Source organism: Falco naumanni, chromosome Z, assembly GCF_017639655.2.
Source record: "Falco naumanni isolate bFalNau1 chromosome Z, bFalNau1.pat, whole genome shotgun sequence".
NCBI lineage: Eukaryota > Metazoa > Chordata > Aves > Falconiformes > Falconidae > Falco > Falco naumanni.
The window spans coordinates 73,235,186-73,250,968 of NC_054080.1; the positions used below are offsets into that span (position 1 = coordinate 73,235,186).

Here is a 15,783-nt window from a genome sequence, read left to right on the forward strand (position 1 = left end):
AGGTCCATATCCACAACTTTCTTTTTGTTATTGTGCATCTCAGAGGAGCTTGGAAACTAGTACTACATACTCCTTTTGGGAAGCTTGGGAATGGATTTGGAGGACAGGTACAAAGTAGATTTTTTTGAGGAACAGGTGATGAAAGACCAAAATAGATTCTGAAAGCATATTAATCTAATATGCAGAAATAATGCAAGTGTGAAATGAACATTGGAAATAACTCAGTTGTTAATAGCTAGGTTAGAAGACTTCAGCAATCACTCGTACTGGCTCTCTGGAACCTGTAAGAGCTATGCAATGGACAATGGCTTTCAGAAAAGTAAGGGCTGCACTACCAGCCCACTGCTGCATCTACAACAGCCTAAATTCTTCAGGTTTTATAGTGTTCATTTTGGGGTAAAATGTTTACTACGGTGTCTGGAATTGTCCAATGATTGCTTAGTCCGAAAGTAGTTTTCTGATTTCCTTCACGTTGCTAGGCATGAGAAATCTGATCCAGCCCTAAATAATGCTGAATTGCTGGTAAACAAATCGGGTGGCTTAGTCTGTGTAACCTAATCACAGTGATTCTTTCATTTCAGAGAAGAACAGGTTTATGAATGTCCAGATTACAGAACTGCAGGCCCCAATTCATGCTACTTCAATAAAAAGTATACATCTTTCTGGACCATATACAATATTACTGTGAAGGCAACTAATGAAATGGGAAGTAAAGTCTCTGATCCTCATTATGTGGATGTGACTTACATAGGTAAGAGATAAAAAGTATTTTTGTGGAACCAAATCATTCAAGTTATGGGTTTTGACCCAAGAATTTTAATTCCAGCTTTTTGTCATATACAGTATTATATCCAAGTTAAAAACTCATAAGAACAAATAAGATCTTATATGTTGTAGTAATAAATCAATATTCATCCCTTTGCCATTTTATTTTCAAAGGAAGCCTAAAAATACAGAAAGCTTTAAAGCTGCATTCAAATAACTATTTATTGGTTTTCCGTATTTCTTTCAGTCAAGCCCCAAGAAACATCATTTAGCTAAAATCTTTTTCCACTTTACCAGCAACTGAAATCGAATTGATCTTTTAACTAATAATACTTAAATTTGATTACCTAAAAGTATTTCCAGACCCAAGCAAAGCTAAATTAGTGCTTTTTATAGCAGTGTACTCATAATCTCTTTCCTCAGACTTTTTCCACAGAGTGACTGTGGACAAGTATTTGGGGTTTTTTTCTGAAAGAGTGGAATATTATGACAGAGAACTATTTTGTTATTGAGGATCTGGCTGCCTAGAGTCTGGCAACTGGAAAAGGGCTGCTGGAGAACAAGTTTTACATTTTACCTCTATGCCCTGACTACTCAATGAAGCTTTGCATCAGACAAGTGGCAAAATACATGCACAATATGCAGAAGCTCTACCTCTGAACTAACTAAGCTGCAAGACTGACTGTAGCAGAAACCTGGATTCCATTTCAATTTATTTTTAAGATATAGGCAGGGCTTTAATATTACTGGTTTGTTTTATTTGTAAACATCCTTGTCTATGCATGTAGGCATTATGCTGTTGCATTTTCTGAATGTGAAAGATGAAGGGGGCAAGTTTCATCAGCTACATCTGTGGCTTAAGCATTCCTAAATATATACACCAATTTTGATAAGATTATGGTAAACCACAACTTTCATAACACAGCATTAAAGCTGTTAACTTTGAAACATTGTTGTGGGGAAAAGCAACAATAAATGGTAATACAAGAAAAAAATATTTCTGATGATAAATGATTAAGGGAAATCTCAACATGAACTCAACATATTTACTGTTCTTCAGTTTTTTCTTCAAATTCATAAATCCATGCTTACTTTATCAGGAAACGCTTGATCCCTGTATGCCAGCACCAGTTCTAAATTACTAGACAGATGCAACAGAGGTGGCAACTCACCACTCACACCATTTTGTGTTTCGTCCTAAGATGCAATGAAAAAATCATTTAGACTATTGTCATCTGTTTGATTTTTAACAGTACAGCCTGATCCTCCTGTGAACGTAACTCTGGAATTAAAAAAGTCAATAAATAGAAAACCATATCTGGTCTTGACATGGTCTCCACCCCCACTGGCTGATGTCAGATCTGGATGGCTTACCCTTGAATATGAGTTGCGACTAAAGCCTGAAGAAGGAGAGGAATGGGAAGTAAGGATGTTTCAAGTTTGTGCTAGATGATGTTTTCTGATCAATTAGATTTTGTCATCCAGGTCCCATGCCTGAATATAATGAAGTAAACACACTGAATAGTTCATCATTTTTCAAAAGCACTTCTGTGATGTACAATTTCCTGCTGAGAATACAGGTATCTCAGATGCTGTTGTGCAATAGCAGGTGATAAAGTACTCCTTTGTAATTGTGGCCATTATACATTAATCATATTGGCATTACAGTTTAAATTGTTCATTCCCATTTAGTCAGGTTTCTTTTGTGATAATTTGTTCCTAACCACAAGCACTTCTCAGGTAACAGAAAGCTCAGTGACATTATGTAAAATCATTTAAATTTGTACAAATGGCCATTAGGTGATAGTTGGCATTGCCACATAATAATAATAATTCTCTGTAGTCAGGATCTGCAACTTAAACAGGGCGCCAAACCAAAGACTCCAGTTATTGGTATTTGGGCGCATCCCCTTCTTGGCTGCTGCAATACTTACCAGCCATCTCTGTATCTCCCCCTCTCCTCCCTCTGCCACTGCACTTCTAAGCCCCCTGGCCATTGCAAGATTCACTTTTTACTGTCCTGCACAGCTCCACCAACTCCACATTCCTTCTTTTCTCTCTGCATTTTCTTCCCCCATCTCTCTTTCTTGCCTCCTTCTCCTCACGATTGCAGTTTTTACCATTACCACAGTTCGTTCCTATTTGCCATATACTAATGATGTGGTTTTGTAGTAGTTTAATTTGCATAGTATATCAGAGCCAGACCTCATTAGCACTGAATTATGTTAGAAAGCTGAACCACAGAAATAAATAAATGTATGATTATCCCATGCCTGCATAACATTTATTAAGAAGCTACCCAGATTCATTCTATATTCCCACCTTCAATATCAAGACTTAAACCTAGCTGTGATTTTTTCCTAGGAAAATGTCTATATTCTATGTGCATTTTATGCTTTTTATTTAATTTCCAGACTATTTTTGTTGGACAGCAAACACAATATAGAATGTTTAGTTTAAATCCCGGAAAGAAGTACATTATACAGATTCATTGCAAACCAGACCACCATGGATCATGGAGTGAATGGAGCTCAGAAAAGTATATTCAGATCCCTACCGGTGAGTGGCCAGACATCCCTTCAGTAACTGTTTTATTACATGTAAATTCACGTTACACTTTTGTTAGTTGTTTGTGGCACCCATGCAGATTGACATCCCAGAATTTCCCTAGAACAGGTAAGAACATCATTGCCAAGGTACAGGAATTCTCAGAGTCCCTGTACCACACCCAGTTAACTTTCCACTTCATTACTTTTTGGAGTTAAGAAGGTGAATTGATTTTGATTCTTATTTAAAGCATGCCCTTTCTGTTTATTGCCTCATTTGTTCTCATCATGGTAGGACTTTAATTAAGTAGTTTTCAATTAAGTCATTTTCATTAAAGGAATCCCAGTGGCTGCATTAAAACTGATACATGGACAGCAAAGAGTGACTGCCTTCAGACAGTAACAGCTCTTCACTATTCTTTATCTGGAATGAATTTGAAATAAACACCTCAATGTAAAAAGTGTCACATAACAATAGAAATATTTAAAAATATTTAGTCCTATATCATTTAACCCATCATTTCATTAATTCTGTGATATGTATTTGATAATGAAGTGACTGAAGTATAGGCATAATTGGGTTTGGACCCAATTGCTATAACTGGCTGTGACAAAATTTCCCTCTTCATACACTTTTTTACCATTTTTCCAAGAGAGTTTATTTCCTGTACAGTGCCATAATAAAAAGTATATTTATTACCAGGTATTATAATGACTGTTGAGCTCCATCTATGCTAGTAAAGGCCTCTAGGTTCAATACCAAATTTGGCAGTTTAGATCAATTTTTAAAATAAAAGTGATTTGAGACTTTTTTTTGCATGCTGACTATGCATATGCTAGATGTGTGTCCTTAAATAATTCTGTTTTTCTTAGACTTTAGAGTAAAAGATATGGTTGTGTGGATCATCGTTGGTGTCTTGTCGTCTCTTATATGTTTAATCATGAGCTGGACAATGGTTTTGAAAGGGTACAGGTAAGTCACCGATTTCACAATTGGAGTTGAAAATCTCAGCAAACTTTCCAAAAACAGACTTCTAACATTTGAGTCAATATCCTATAGGTTTTGTGTTCTCTTATAAACTATAAATTACAGTTATTTGACTTTAAATTCACAACTGATGAAGAGGTATTTCTGTTCTTTAGGGAGGTCAGGCTAAATTCTCAGTTGGTAAAGACATGTCTCTATTAGTTCTGACCACCCTGGTTAGCTATGTAAGTATTCTGCAAACATTGGAGTATCCCTGCTCCTGTAGAAGACATGCCTTTTGGTTTTGCCCTGATCTCCTAAAGGAAACAAGGTTGTATTATGAAATTGTCTTTCTGCCCACCTGTCTGTCAGTTCCCCAGAACACTGGCTAAATTCAATCAAATCTGAAAGAGAAAGTTGTCACAAAGATTATCACTTTTGTACAAGTCTTGCAAAAAATACTGGCTGAGTGGAAGAAAGAGATAGAAGCTGTTGATGGAAAAGCCATCAGAAGTCAATGATCATAAATCCTGTTTATTAATAGTCAGTTGACAGTCAAGTATGTACATACAGGCTCACTAGTCCTCCTGAACTGTGCCCCACATAGCTGTTTCTTGGCCAGTGATGAAGTTACAGGGATACTAGAGACCTGTAGGTTAAGGGACAAAAGATAATAAAAAGACATTAGCAGTGTCTTTTCCAGTTGAATAACTTTTGTACTGCTCTCTTCCTAATACATACATCAAAGGATACATACATAACATGAACTGTAACTGGATTTATAAATTATCTGGCTTGAGAGCTGGACGGGAAACAAAGGTCCAACAAGGAGGTATCAGATATGGGAGAAGTGTTTAAAATGTCAGTTACATTCCAAGGAAATGGGAGAAAAAATAGAGAGGTAAGAGCCATACTTACACCTTGTGTATTTGTTCTGGTTTTTTTTAGAATGATAGCCTTTATCCTACCACCAGTTCCAGGACCAAAGATAAAAGGTATAGATACACATCTGTTAGAGGTGAGTAGCACTGATAACCACAAAAAGAATTCACCATTACTTACTTTTTCCAAATTATGTACTAGCAAACACTATTACCATAATAAAGTATAAACCAGCTTCAATTAATTTAATCAGTGTTAAATAAGTGACACTTTTAGGTTGATCATGTAGATGGTATGTGTGAGGCAGTCTTGGCTTGCACTAGCAAGGAGGAGATTTGAGAATGGGGTTGGTGATCTCAGCTGTTCCCTGGGCCCCCACAAGAGCCAACGCCTGTGTGATCTTCCTACCAGTTCTCATGGAAGTTACTCTCCAGAGTCTCTTGCCATGCTGGGGACACAGGACATTGGTTCTGTATCATTCTTCATTTCCATCTTGTTAAACCCATGAGACTCCTACCCGCTTAAAGCTCCCTAGTCCTCCCATTTTAGAACCATGAATTCTGGGATTATGTCTCCCCAGTGAGGGAACTAAAGAAATTTTCCTCTGTTCTTCCACTGTTCTCTGCAGCAGTAGAAATCCAGCTTAGGTCTAGTGATATAACTATTGAAGTATTTGTATATTAAATATGTAGGTTGCTTACAATTGTTCTAGTCAGATAAACCCTAAGGTTAACAGTGAAAAAATATATCTTATTTATGCCCTTAGACAGGAAAATCTGAAGAATTATTGAGTGCCCTTGGTTGCCATGGTTTCCCTCCAACATCAGACTGTGAGGAACTGCTGATAGAATATCTGGAGGTAGAGGACAGTGAGGATCAGCAACTCATGCCAAGCCATGGCAATGGTCATCCCAGTAAAAATGCAAAAATGATACTCAAGGAAACAGACAGTGACTCAGGCCGAGGGAGCTGTGACAGCCCTTCTCTTCTTTCTGAGAAGTGCAGGGAGTCCCATGCCCTTCCATCAACACTTCAAAGACAAGACCTAAGAGACATCCAAGAAAATAAAAGAGGAAAAAGGAGCTGGGAAACTCAATGTATAGCCTCAGAACAGAAAATACTCCTTTTTAACAATGAGAGTACAAAATCATCCACATGGCCTGCAGCTCAGTTACCTAATAATCAGCCTCCTGTGTTTGCCTACCACAGTACTGTAGATGCACCTAAGATAACACTGGGTACCACAAATGTGAACATTGCACCAGTTTTGGTGGGAAATGAAGAAAAGCATCAGTCACAATATCCTATCACTGAAACTGTCTACGATGGCATGGAAAAGCAAAGAGAGATGGAAAATTTGCATTCCAAAACTGACCAAACCACAGTGCAGGTCAAACAAAGCAGACCTAATGACAAGTCACCTTTTTTGAATCCTAAACTAATGGATTATGTAGAAGTTCACAAAGTCAGACAAGATGAGGAGCCAGCAGTAGTACTGAAACATAAAGAAAATAGTGGAAAGACTGAAAAATACACTGTTCCAGGAACCAGCAAAGAATACACCAAGGTCTCAACAGTTGTGGACCATAATATTCTAGTATTAATGCCAGACTCACGCACGCAACACACATCTGTTTCTCAAGAACCTGCAATGGAAACATCTTGGAACATTCAGCAAACTCAAGCTGAGAAAAATATGAGCTACTGTCTGACAGTTCCAAGCGAGTGCAAAAGAGAGGCCAGTGGATCAGAGTATATGGACCCATCTTCCTTTATGCCCTCCTTTAAATAATTAGTAGTTAGTACAGTATGTACTCAGTGGTTAAGTACAGTAAAACAAAACCACATAGCAAACAGTACCTTAAAAAAGCCTAGCCTCCTATGTGTATTATACAAAGAATAAAACAAACTGTGGGTTTAGGTAATAATAATGGAAGTAAACATTGGATCATTAAACATTTCTGACACAGGGAAATAAGGCAATGGGTATTACCTGCTATGAAAAATACATTGTAAGCTAATCATTCAGCACTGCAGGTCTTCTATTAGTTGATTAAACTTGAGTGAATACTGCAGATTCAACAAAGATAAAAATTGTCATGATTCAATCAGTACACCATAGATAAATCATTGCACAACAGCATTCTCATCTACAATGTATTTTCTTCTGAACACATTCTGACACTAGATTAAGTTTTCTTTATAATTTTCCTCAATCCTTAAGAAAAAAGGAGCTGTTATATAGAAATCATAAATAAAAAAGAAACAAATTACAGTAAAATAACAAATCCTTCTAAATATATTTTTGCTTTGTTTTAATCTGACGGAAAACTTTCCATCCCGTTCATATCCCACTCCAAACAAACCTCGAAAAAAAATAGCAGGACAGTATTTTATATACTGCCTTAGTGTACATAATATACAAATCTACTGTAGTACAAGTCCATATGTTTAACAATGTATTTTTAATGGCTATTTTTCTATTATCAAAAAGAAAAGAAAAGCAAAATAAAATGTTTTTTAATTTCCCAATGCTATCTAGCTACTTAGGAACTTTATTGTTCCCTTCTGCTGAGAGAGCAGTAACAAGTAAAGCTACCATTTCTAGACAAATCGTAAAATTAAACTTTATACTAATTAATATGAAGTAATTTTTAAACTATATTTCTAATATATTGCAGATGTATTACTATTTGAATTATAAATTATTTGTTTCACATGTTTTTATCACCTGTAATTATAAAATTAGAATAGAATCTCGGTTTTGAGAGCAAAGCTTCTTTTCCACTGAATTTGTACTCTGATGCTAATCACTAATGGAATGGTGTTCTCCTGCATCCTTAAGGCATTGCACTTTTCTTTGAGCCTGGAATGCAAGTTTGAAGTCAAGTTTTTCATAATGAACTTATCAACATTAATTTTGGAATCCAGCCTCCAAAGTCAAAGATAGAAGGCATAAAGTCTGAGTCAGAGTTCTGCTGAAATAGCAGTGGGAATGAGGAAGGGAGTCCATGTACTTGGGCTGGACAGATGTCCCCGAAACAGCAATGGGAACAGTGAGGATTCCTCATATTCCATGTAACGGAAGGCAGAATCACAATGATACTGGAATGGCTCTGAACTTTCAATGGTCCTTCCTTCTTGAAACAAAAGTTTAATTTACTCCAGGAAAGTATGACCAAGTGATGACTGATTAAAACCGGACCAAGTATTTAGCTGTTATCACTAGCTTCAGGGGAAACTGGAAACATAAGGTAAGGGAATGGTACTGTATGTGTGAAGGAAAGTGTATTTACTATAGGTAAGCTGTCTTCTGTACTTGTCCTTCCTGAACAGCTTTAAATTCCTCCAGCTTTTCATGATTTTACGCACTGGTAGCCTTCCTGCACTATCAGGTAACCTGCTGCAGACCCAGCCAAAAGAGACTTTCAGATTCTGAAGGTCCCAGGTGGCCAATCTAATTTGGCAAATCAGATTCTTGCCTTGTACCATCAGGCCATGGAATCGCTCAAGTACAGATCAGTTGAGCTGAGCTGCCTAGCCCTTCTGCTGGCAGGACTTTAGACTTCAACTAGCTACCTGTATGTCTGTAAACATATGTGTTAGTGTATACTATAGCATTTACTTTAGGCATCAGATTTCAAGTCTGTTTCCTCTACACAGGCAACATACTGCCCACTTCCAGAGCTTGATCAGAGCAATCTCATTGCTCTGCTGAATGTGTAGGGAGGTGTCTTAGATTCTTAATTCAGCCACTTATTTAACACTTGAAGACATGAAGTGGCTACTCCGGAGGGCAGCCAAATGTAAAATTTTGTTCAGTTATAGTTAACAAGACAATTTTCCGGTAGATATACTATTTGTAGTATATCTCATATATTTTCTAGAGATGCTAAAAGTACTGCAAAGAAACTACCAACTTATCAGTCAAAACAGGAATGTTTTGCAGGGCAGCAACTTGTGTGCGTGCGTGTCAGTTGGTAATATACTCTTTCCGACAGAGCTTCATTTACACTTCTGTTTTCTGACTGAATCTGGCAGAGCTGATCCGGATCAGGCACATTCTCTTTATTTACACAAATAGCCATATCTGAGCCAAGCCGTTGTTTTCTATATCTAATGCTGCGCATAAAGGCATGCTGCTACAGGCCTTCTGTGATGCGTCTTGTGATGCATAGAGGCTATAGAATCTTACCAAGCCACAGCCCAAAGATTTTCCTTATGCAGTGGATTTCTTAGGGTAAAACAAAACACAGGGGATGACACTGATGCTGTAAACCAAAGAAATCAGGGGATAAGTGTCAGCAGCAGGCTGTTCCTGTCATATTGATAACTTTGGACCTGAGGCAAACAGACACAACTTTTAGCAGATTTTAAGTGTGTGATTCATCCTGACTACCTGCTGGTAACTATAGCATACCTCCAGTAATTCACACAGAAAGAGAACTGAGTGGAAGGTTTTCTATGCTTTGCCATAAAATGGTACTGAAGCTGCAAAATAGCTGTAGCCTAAATTACATTGTGAGGTGTAGATTCTCTCCCACCTTTGCTGATTAATGTCTCAATATGCCAAAGACATGGCTTTTTATGAAGTGGGAAATTCTGCCAGAGTGGAAAAGGCGCATTTGCTCATTGCTCCCAGGTAGCTAAGCTTTTTGAGGGATTTGCTAGCTAAACACAATTTGAACACAATTTTCATAAACATATTCCATTCTTTAAGCTGGACCAATCTGCAGGTTGATTATTTTTCCCTGGGATCTGATTTTATTTTCCGAAACACCTTGTTGCTCCCAAGGTGGGAGCAACACCTGAAAATGCCCTTTAACATCTGAAAGGACATCAAGAAGGGAATAAACTACTGTTCTGTAAAATCAGAATAACCTTCAGCTAAGTGTGTGGGCCTTTGGATGTTCAAATACTTCATTCTTTCTGTTTGCAACAATATTTTTGCTTGGAGCTCTTAAGAAATAGTTTTTTATAAGGAAATAGATGAGATTTTGCAGCAGTTGTACACATTGTAAAATTATGACACACCACTGGGGAATAACAGGCTCTGGACACCTCCTTTGATATATGGAGAAATGAACTATGTAACAGAATTTACCTGAGGAACAGGGATTAGCCCTCTAGCTCTTGCACTATTAGTCAACCTTCTCACTTGGAATAATTATTTGAAAAGTTTGAATGATGTTTTCAATGTCAAATTTATGCATGTGTCACTTGAAGCATGAATTACTTTTCATAGCATAAAAGCCCTAAAAGGAAGCATAAAGGCTCTTCAGAAGTAATTGATTTTATAAAATTCATTAAATCAATTTTTTTTAATTAATTACCTTTCCTTCGGACTCAGACTAGTTTTATGAACAGTTTTTCTTCAGTATTGACAAATATGACTCATTATCTAAATTTTCTAATTAAGACTTTTTTCCTCAGCAAAGACAGACTTGATGTATAATTTTAGTGTCTCAGTGACTTCTAAAGAAATAGGATTTATTGACACAGGGCATGTGCTCCCAAAACTCACTGTCACATAAGATGCAGGCTTGAGGGATGATCATGATGATACTGTGTAACTACAAAGATTATATAATAAAAATGCAGCAAACTGACCTTATATAATACAAGTAAAAGTATGTATGTGTTTATAGAACAAACTGTAAAACAAATATGTAATTGATTTATGTTAGAGCAGTGAATTTTGTGCTATAGCTGATTTTGTCTCTGTTTAAATGGCTGGAAAATATACAGTTGCTTTAAATGTCATTTAAGTATTCAAAGTGTAGTGACAGCAGGTGTTCAAACTGAATAAGCAGAATCTGTGATCTCTGAAGCATTGTATATGTGGGGTTCATGTCAATGTATTTAATAATTTTTCATTAACTGTAAACAATTTGAGGTTGTTGTGCAAGGAAGCAGAAGTCATCTAAGCCAGTTGATAGATATTAGACATCTTCTACAAAGCCATAAAGACAAATGAAATGAAAAAGTGTCATCAGATCAGGCATCATATTCTCAAAAATTGCTACCTCAGATTTTTATTTTTTTTTTTTTTGCTCCCTTTAAAAAGGCAGACAAAAGCATTTTACATTGTGTGTCAAACTGTGAATCAGTCTATCAAGATTTTAAAAAATCTGTAATGGTCAAATTATTTTTGTTAACTAACAGTTTGCCATGGAATCATCACTTGTCTCACACTGGTAGTACTAGGATGGGAAGTTTCAGATGTGTAGATGAAATATTTTAATATGAAAAAATAACAAAGAAAAATCCATCTTGCAGGGAAAGCCATACTAACCAGCTTGGCAGCCAAGTGCCAGTTCCTTTCCTGGGCTGAAAAGTTTTTTGCCATTGCCTGTGTGTTCAGTGCTCTAGGACTGAATGGGCTGCATTGTCAGAGATGCTCTCATTCTGGAACTCAGCAATGGAACTAAGCATTTATCCGTACTTGCTATTTGGAAAGACCTGTTTTCAGCTGAGTTCCTGAGAAGTAAATCTTCAAATTCTGTCCCTAAATGAGTGAATATGGAGACTAGCCCTTCTCTCAACTATGCCAAACCCTCCAGACTCACATTCCTGCGGGTATGGAAAGATGGACTGAATTACATTAATTGGAACAATCCTGTGCCCTGCCTTGAAAACAATTTTGAAACAAATAAGGGAATTTCTTTGTCTTTTCTGTGTATGTCAAGCAGAAGATCAAAGATATATATCAAAGATAAATACAGAAATACATAATATATGGGGACAGAAAAAGCTTAATGATGGGAAGAGGGACATGGTGTCTGTGGCAGAATGGAAGAGGAGTACAGTCACTATAGGAGGTACATAGGTAGATAATGAGAGAAATCAGAGCAGATAAACATGCATTTTTGACTACAGCTGAGGACAGAGGGAGGGAGAGCGGAAAATGGACGCAAAAGGAACAAATGTAAGAGTAGACAGGAAAAAATGAGTAGTAGAACTGAGAGGAGTGATAAATGAGTCAGTGCAAAAAAAAAGGAAGAGAAGAAAATAGTGTGATATCAAAAGTGGGGATATGCACAGCTACCTGAGACGGTCCACATAAGCAGTAAAGCCTTATTAAACACTAAAGAGTGGTAAAAAGCTGAAACCAGCTACTACAGATCAGCTATTATATACGTGTAGAAAAAGCCCTGTACATAAGAAGTTGTCATGCACTTTCTATCAGTTACAGGACTTTCTTCCACGTATCTGATGCTGGTCCTGGGCAAACAGAATGCTTGGAGAGCTAGACCCCTCATCTGATCTGCTGTTGCATTTCCTATATTTCTAAGGAAAAAAAATCAAGTGTACTACACTTTTTAAAAGCAACCTTCAATTAGTAAGACAGATCTACAGATGAGTGGTATTTATCCATTTACATTGTCTCACGTATATGCCTATCATTCTTAAGCATTCTTCTGTTTTTTATTTATTAAAGATAATGTAATGAACTAGAAGGTCCAAGAGAAAAAAGGACTTCGTGGATACTACTAATTGGTCTCTTGGCATTTCTGGGCATTGTTTAGTTTGTATCTGTGACAATGTATCTGTTAACATTTTCCTTAATCAGAAAGTCCCTGTCTTGGTGATAGATTTGGAAAATTACGAAGTCAGGCTTAAAATACATCTATCCCATTTAAGCTAAGTTTTTAAGAGAAACTATTATAGCTGTCAAAAGTAATTAAGAAAAATACCTGAATTAGTTGTGTGACCTCTTGTAGTGCTGGTATGCTAAAAGCTGGGCTTATACTCAAGACATTGGTGAGCAGAGCAGTTAGATATAAGGAAGTCTTTTTTTGTATCTTCCTCTTTTATTTCTGGAAGGTTTAACATCCTGTTCTACTTTGTGATGCTGCTTGTCCTGGAATTTGTCTTTTAAAAAAACAAAAAACAAAAAACGCTGCTTTTGGGTCTGGTTTTGTGAGCTGCTGGGTACCTTTACCTCGTTTTGACATCAGTACAAACGGAAAAATTTCCCTTCGATTCCTAGAAAGACTGCAAAGGTCTGTTTTACAGAGTAGAATTTGTAAAGGATGCTGGAAATCTTCATAGAAGTCACTTGTAGAACATATGCTTTCAGTAGGACAGAAAATTATATATGTCTAGGAAGAGGCAGATTTTTCTCCGTGCAGAAATATGTCCAAATGTACTTTGTAATATTCATAATGCTGTAGACTACTCTTAATTCTCATCCCCATGTCCTTCATTCCAAAAGTAAGTGGAAACTACTGCTCAGCCACACTCACAGCTCTTGGGTTACTTTAGTGTTGTTTATTTTTCATCTTGGAAAGTATTTTTTTTTTCTGACTATAAAAAACATTCATCATCTGGAATAACACAACCATCTGTTCCATATATGCATTATATTGCTGAGAGATACTCAGCACTATCTGGGCTTCTGAAACCTTTATATTGTGCTTCATATTTTTTTTAGTCATTGTGTAAAATACAGCAGTACTGAGGGTGCTGATCTGAAAAAGTACCACCCAGAAAAAATTTGTCACCAGCCATTAACTAATTGCATTTGTTCAAATTTCTGCCATGGCATTAAGTGCAGGGAACAGTCTCTAGAACCTCCTTGCCTTATTGTGCCAGCAATTCTCACAAAGAAACATATTTATAAATTAAATTGCATGTTCTGAATAATATGCAGAATAAACGGTATACTTCCCAGCAGAGAAAGAAGTGATCCAATATTTAATGCAAACTTACTTCCATTTGCATAAATCATTTCATTGCTAGCTTTGCAACACAAGCTAGGCATTTTTTCCATTACAGTTTCAGAATTTGTATGCAATCTGGAACATTCAAGTTATTGTAGTGTCATTGCTGTAGCAACAGAATTACTTGAAGCACAATTATTTTATGAAACAGATCCAAATGTTCTGTAAATTTCCAAAATTAAAAAAAAAAAAAAACTATAGAAAGTAGATTTCATATGTAATATGTACATTGGTTGGAGAATACTGGTATAAGAATAGTTACTCAGGAATTCTTCATTGTTTCTAAGTGTATCTGAAGGACAATGCTTTAAAATGCATTTTTTAAGTTCTTAATATTGAAAATGCTGGCTTTAATAAAATCTACTAGCAATTTCACTCGTAAGATCAATATCGTTTTTCTGATGGGCTTGTCAATCTTTTGTCATTGTAAAATCTTTTTGCAATGGTGTTTGCATTTCAATTTAATAGAAGTTCTTGAATAAAATTCACAAATTACAGCTTTCTCCATGAAATATAGCAGTTCCAGCATAGAATATATAAATAGGAAAAGCTAGACATCCAGCACAGTCTGCAGGCTGGGCTCCCCCTGTTCTGCATGTGGAAGGTGCTGTGACAGATGTGTTTAATGCATTTTGCATGCACCGCGCAATTGAACCAATTAACACTGATGGCTCATGCACCAGGTCACAACTGCTATAGTCACGCTTCTTTATGGATCTTTGTGTTGATGAAAATTATCTTCATCACTGAAATTCAGAATTTCAAGTTAGAAAAAGTAAAGTTTGATTGAGAAAGGTTGAGCATTTGGGACTCCTAAAGCATGCAAGCACTGTGGTGGTTAGCTAGCAGAAAGTACAAATCTCTGAGGCATTGCATCAGGATCAGGCAGTTTTCCTGCAAAACTGGGGCTGCCCCTCAGGGTGGGTGACATCGCCAGCCTTCTGCCTTAGGAAACAGCTAGGGTCACCAGGACCATTGTGAAATACCTTTCACTGGCAATTGCTTCTAGTTAGGTGTATGCCCATTACCGTCCTAGGGAACACCATCACACATCTGTTTCTGGTATTATGGGGAACTTCTGGAGGGTCACGGAGGAAGGCAACACAGCTTCCCGCTCTTCCCACCCTTGTAGGAGGTTGTGCTAGTACTCTTTGCTAAGGAAGGGAAAAAATAAAGAAAAACAAAGGGGAAGAAATGGATCATCAATTATACCCCTCACATTTTTCAGTTTCTCCCTAACCATCTGGCTGCATTTAAAGATAAAACCTCCTTCTGTTTCGGTTATTTTTGGGTTTTTTTTCCCTTGATGAGCCGTTGTATTGCTGGCGTGCCCCACACTCGCTGCCCCAAGGGGGACCCTGCGGTGAGGGGGGGCCTTGCGGTGAGGGGCCCGGCAGTGAGGAGGGGGGGGGTCCTGCGGTGAGCGGGCCCGGCAGTGAGAGGCAGCCCGGCAGTGAGGGGGGGGGGCGGCAGTGTGTGTGGGGGGGGCCTGTGGTGAGGGGAGGGGGGCAGCAGTGAGGGGGCCCTGTGATGAGGGGGCCCGGCGGTGAGGGGGGGGGCAGCGGTGAGGGGAGCCCTGCGGTGAGGGGGGCCCTATGATGAGGGGGCCCTGTGGTGGTGGGGGGCAGCGGTGAGGGGGCCCTGTGGTGAGGGGGGACCCGGCGGTGAGGGGGGCGCCGGCGCCCCCACGGACATGGCTGCTCGGTAGGGTACAAGGCGCCCCTCGCTGCCAGCCGCCGCAGCAGCTTTTCCAGAAAATGCCTCAGGGTGGGACAGAACCGAGTTTACACCAAAGCGAACGGCAACGGCCGCCCGCGAGGCCGCGGTAACGGCCGCGCCCGGCGGCACGCGGGGCCGGCCCCCGAGGGGCGGGGCGAGGCGCGGGGGTGGTGCTGCC

General features: G+C 38.3%; 1 protein-coding gene across 7 annotated transcripts in view; it reads left to right on the forward strand.

Moving 5' to 3' along the window:
* The window catches only part of PRLR (prolactin receptor), a 123,146-nt gene extending 108,885 nt beyond the window's left edge, over window positions 1–14,261 (forward strand). For all 7 annotated transcript variants that reach the window (XM_040579212.1, XM_040579209.1, XM_040579210.1 and 4 more), the window contains 6 exons: window positions 582–751; window positions 2,019–2,188; window positions 3,180–3,324; window positions 4,185–4,284; window positions 5,227–5,296; window positions 5,927–14,261. In XM_040579212.1, the coding sequence (XP_040435146.1) occupies window positions 582–751; window positions 2,019–2,188; window positions 3,180–3,324; window positions 4,185–4,284; window positions 5,227–5,296; window positions 5,927–6,952 (1,681 nt within the window). In that variant the 3' untranslated portion in view covers window positions 6,953–14,261. The remainder of the gene's footprint in view (window positions 1–581; window positions 752–2,018; window positions 2,189–3,179; window positions 3,325–4,184; window positions 4,285–5,226; window positions 5,297–5,926) is intronic.
* The last annotated feature ends 1,522 nt before the right edge of the window (window positions 14,262–15,783 follow it).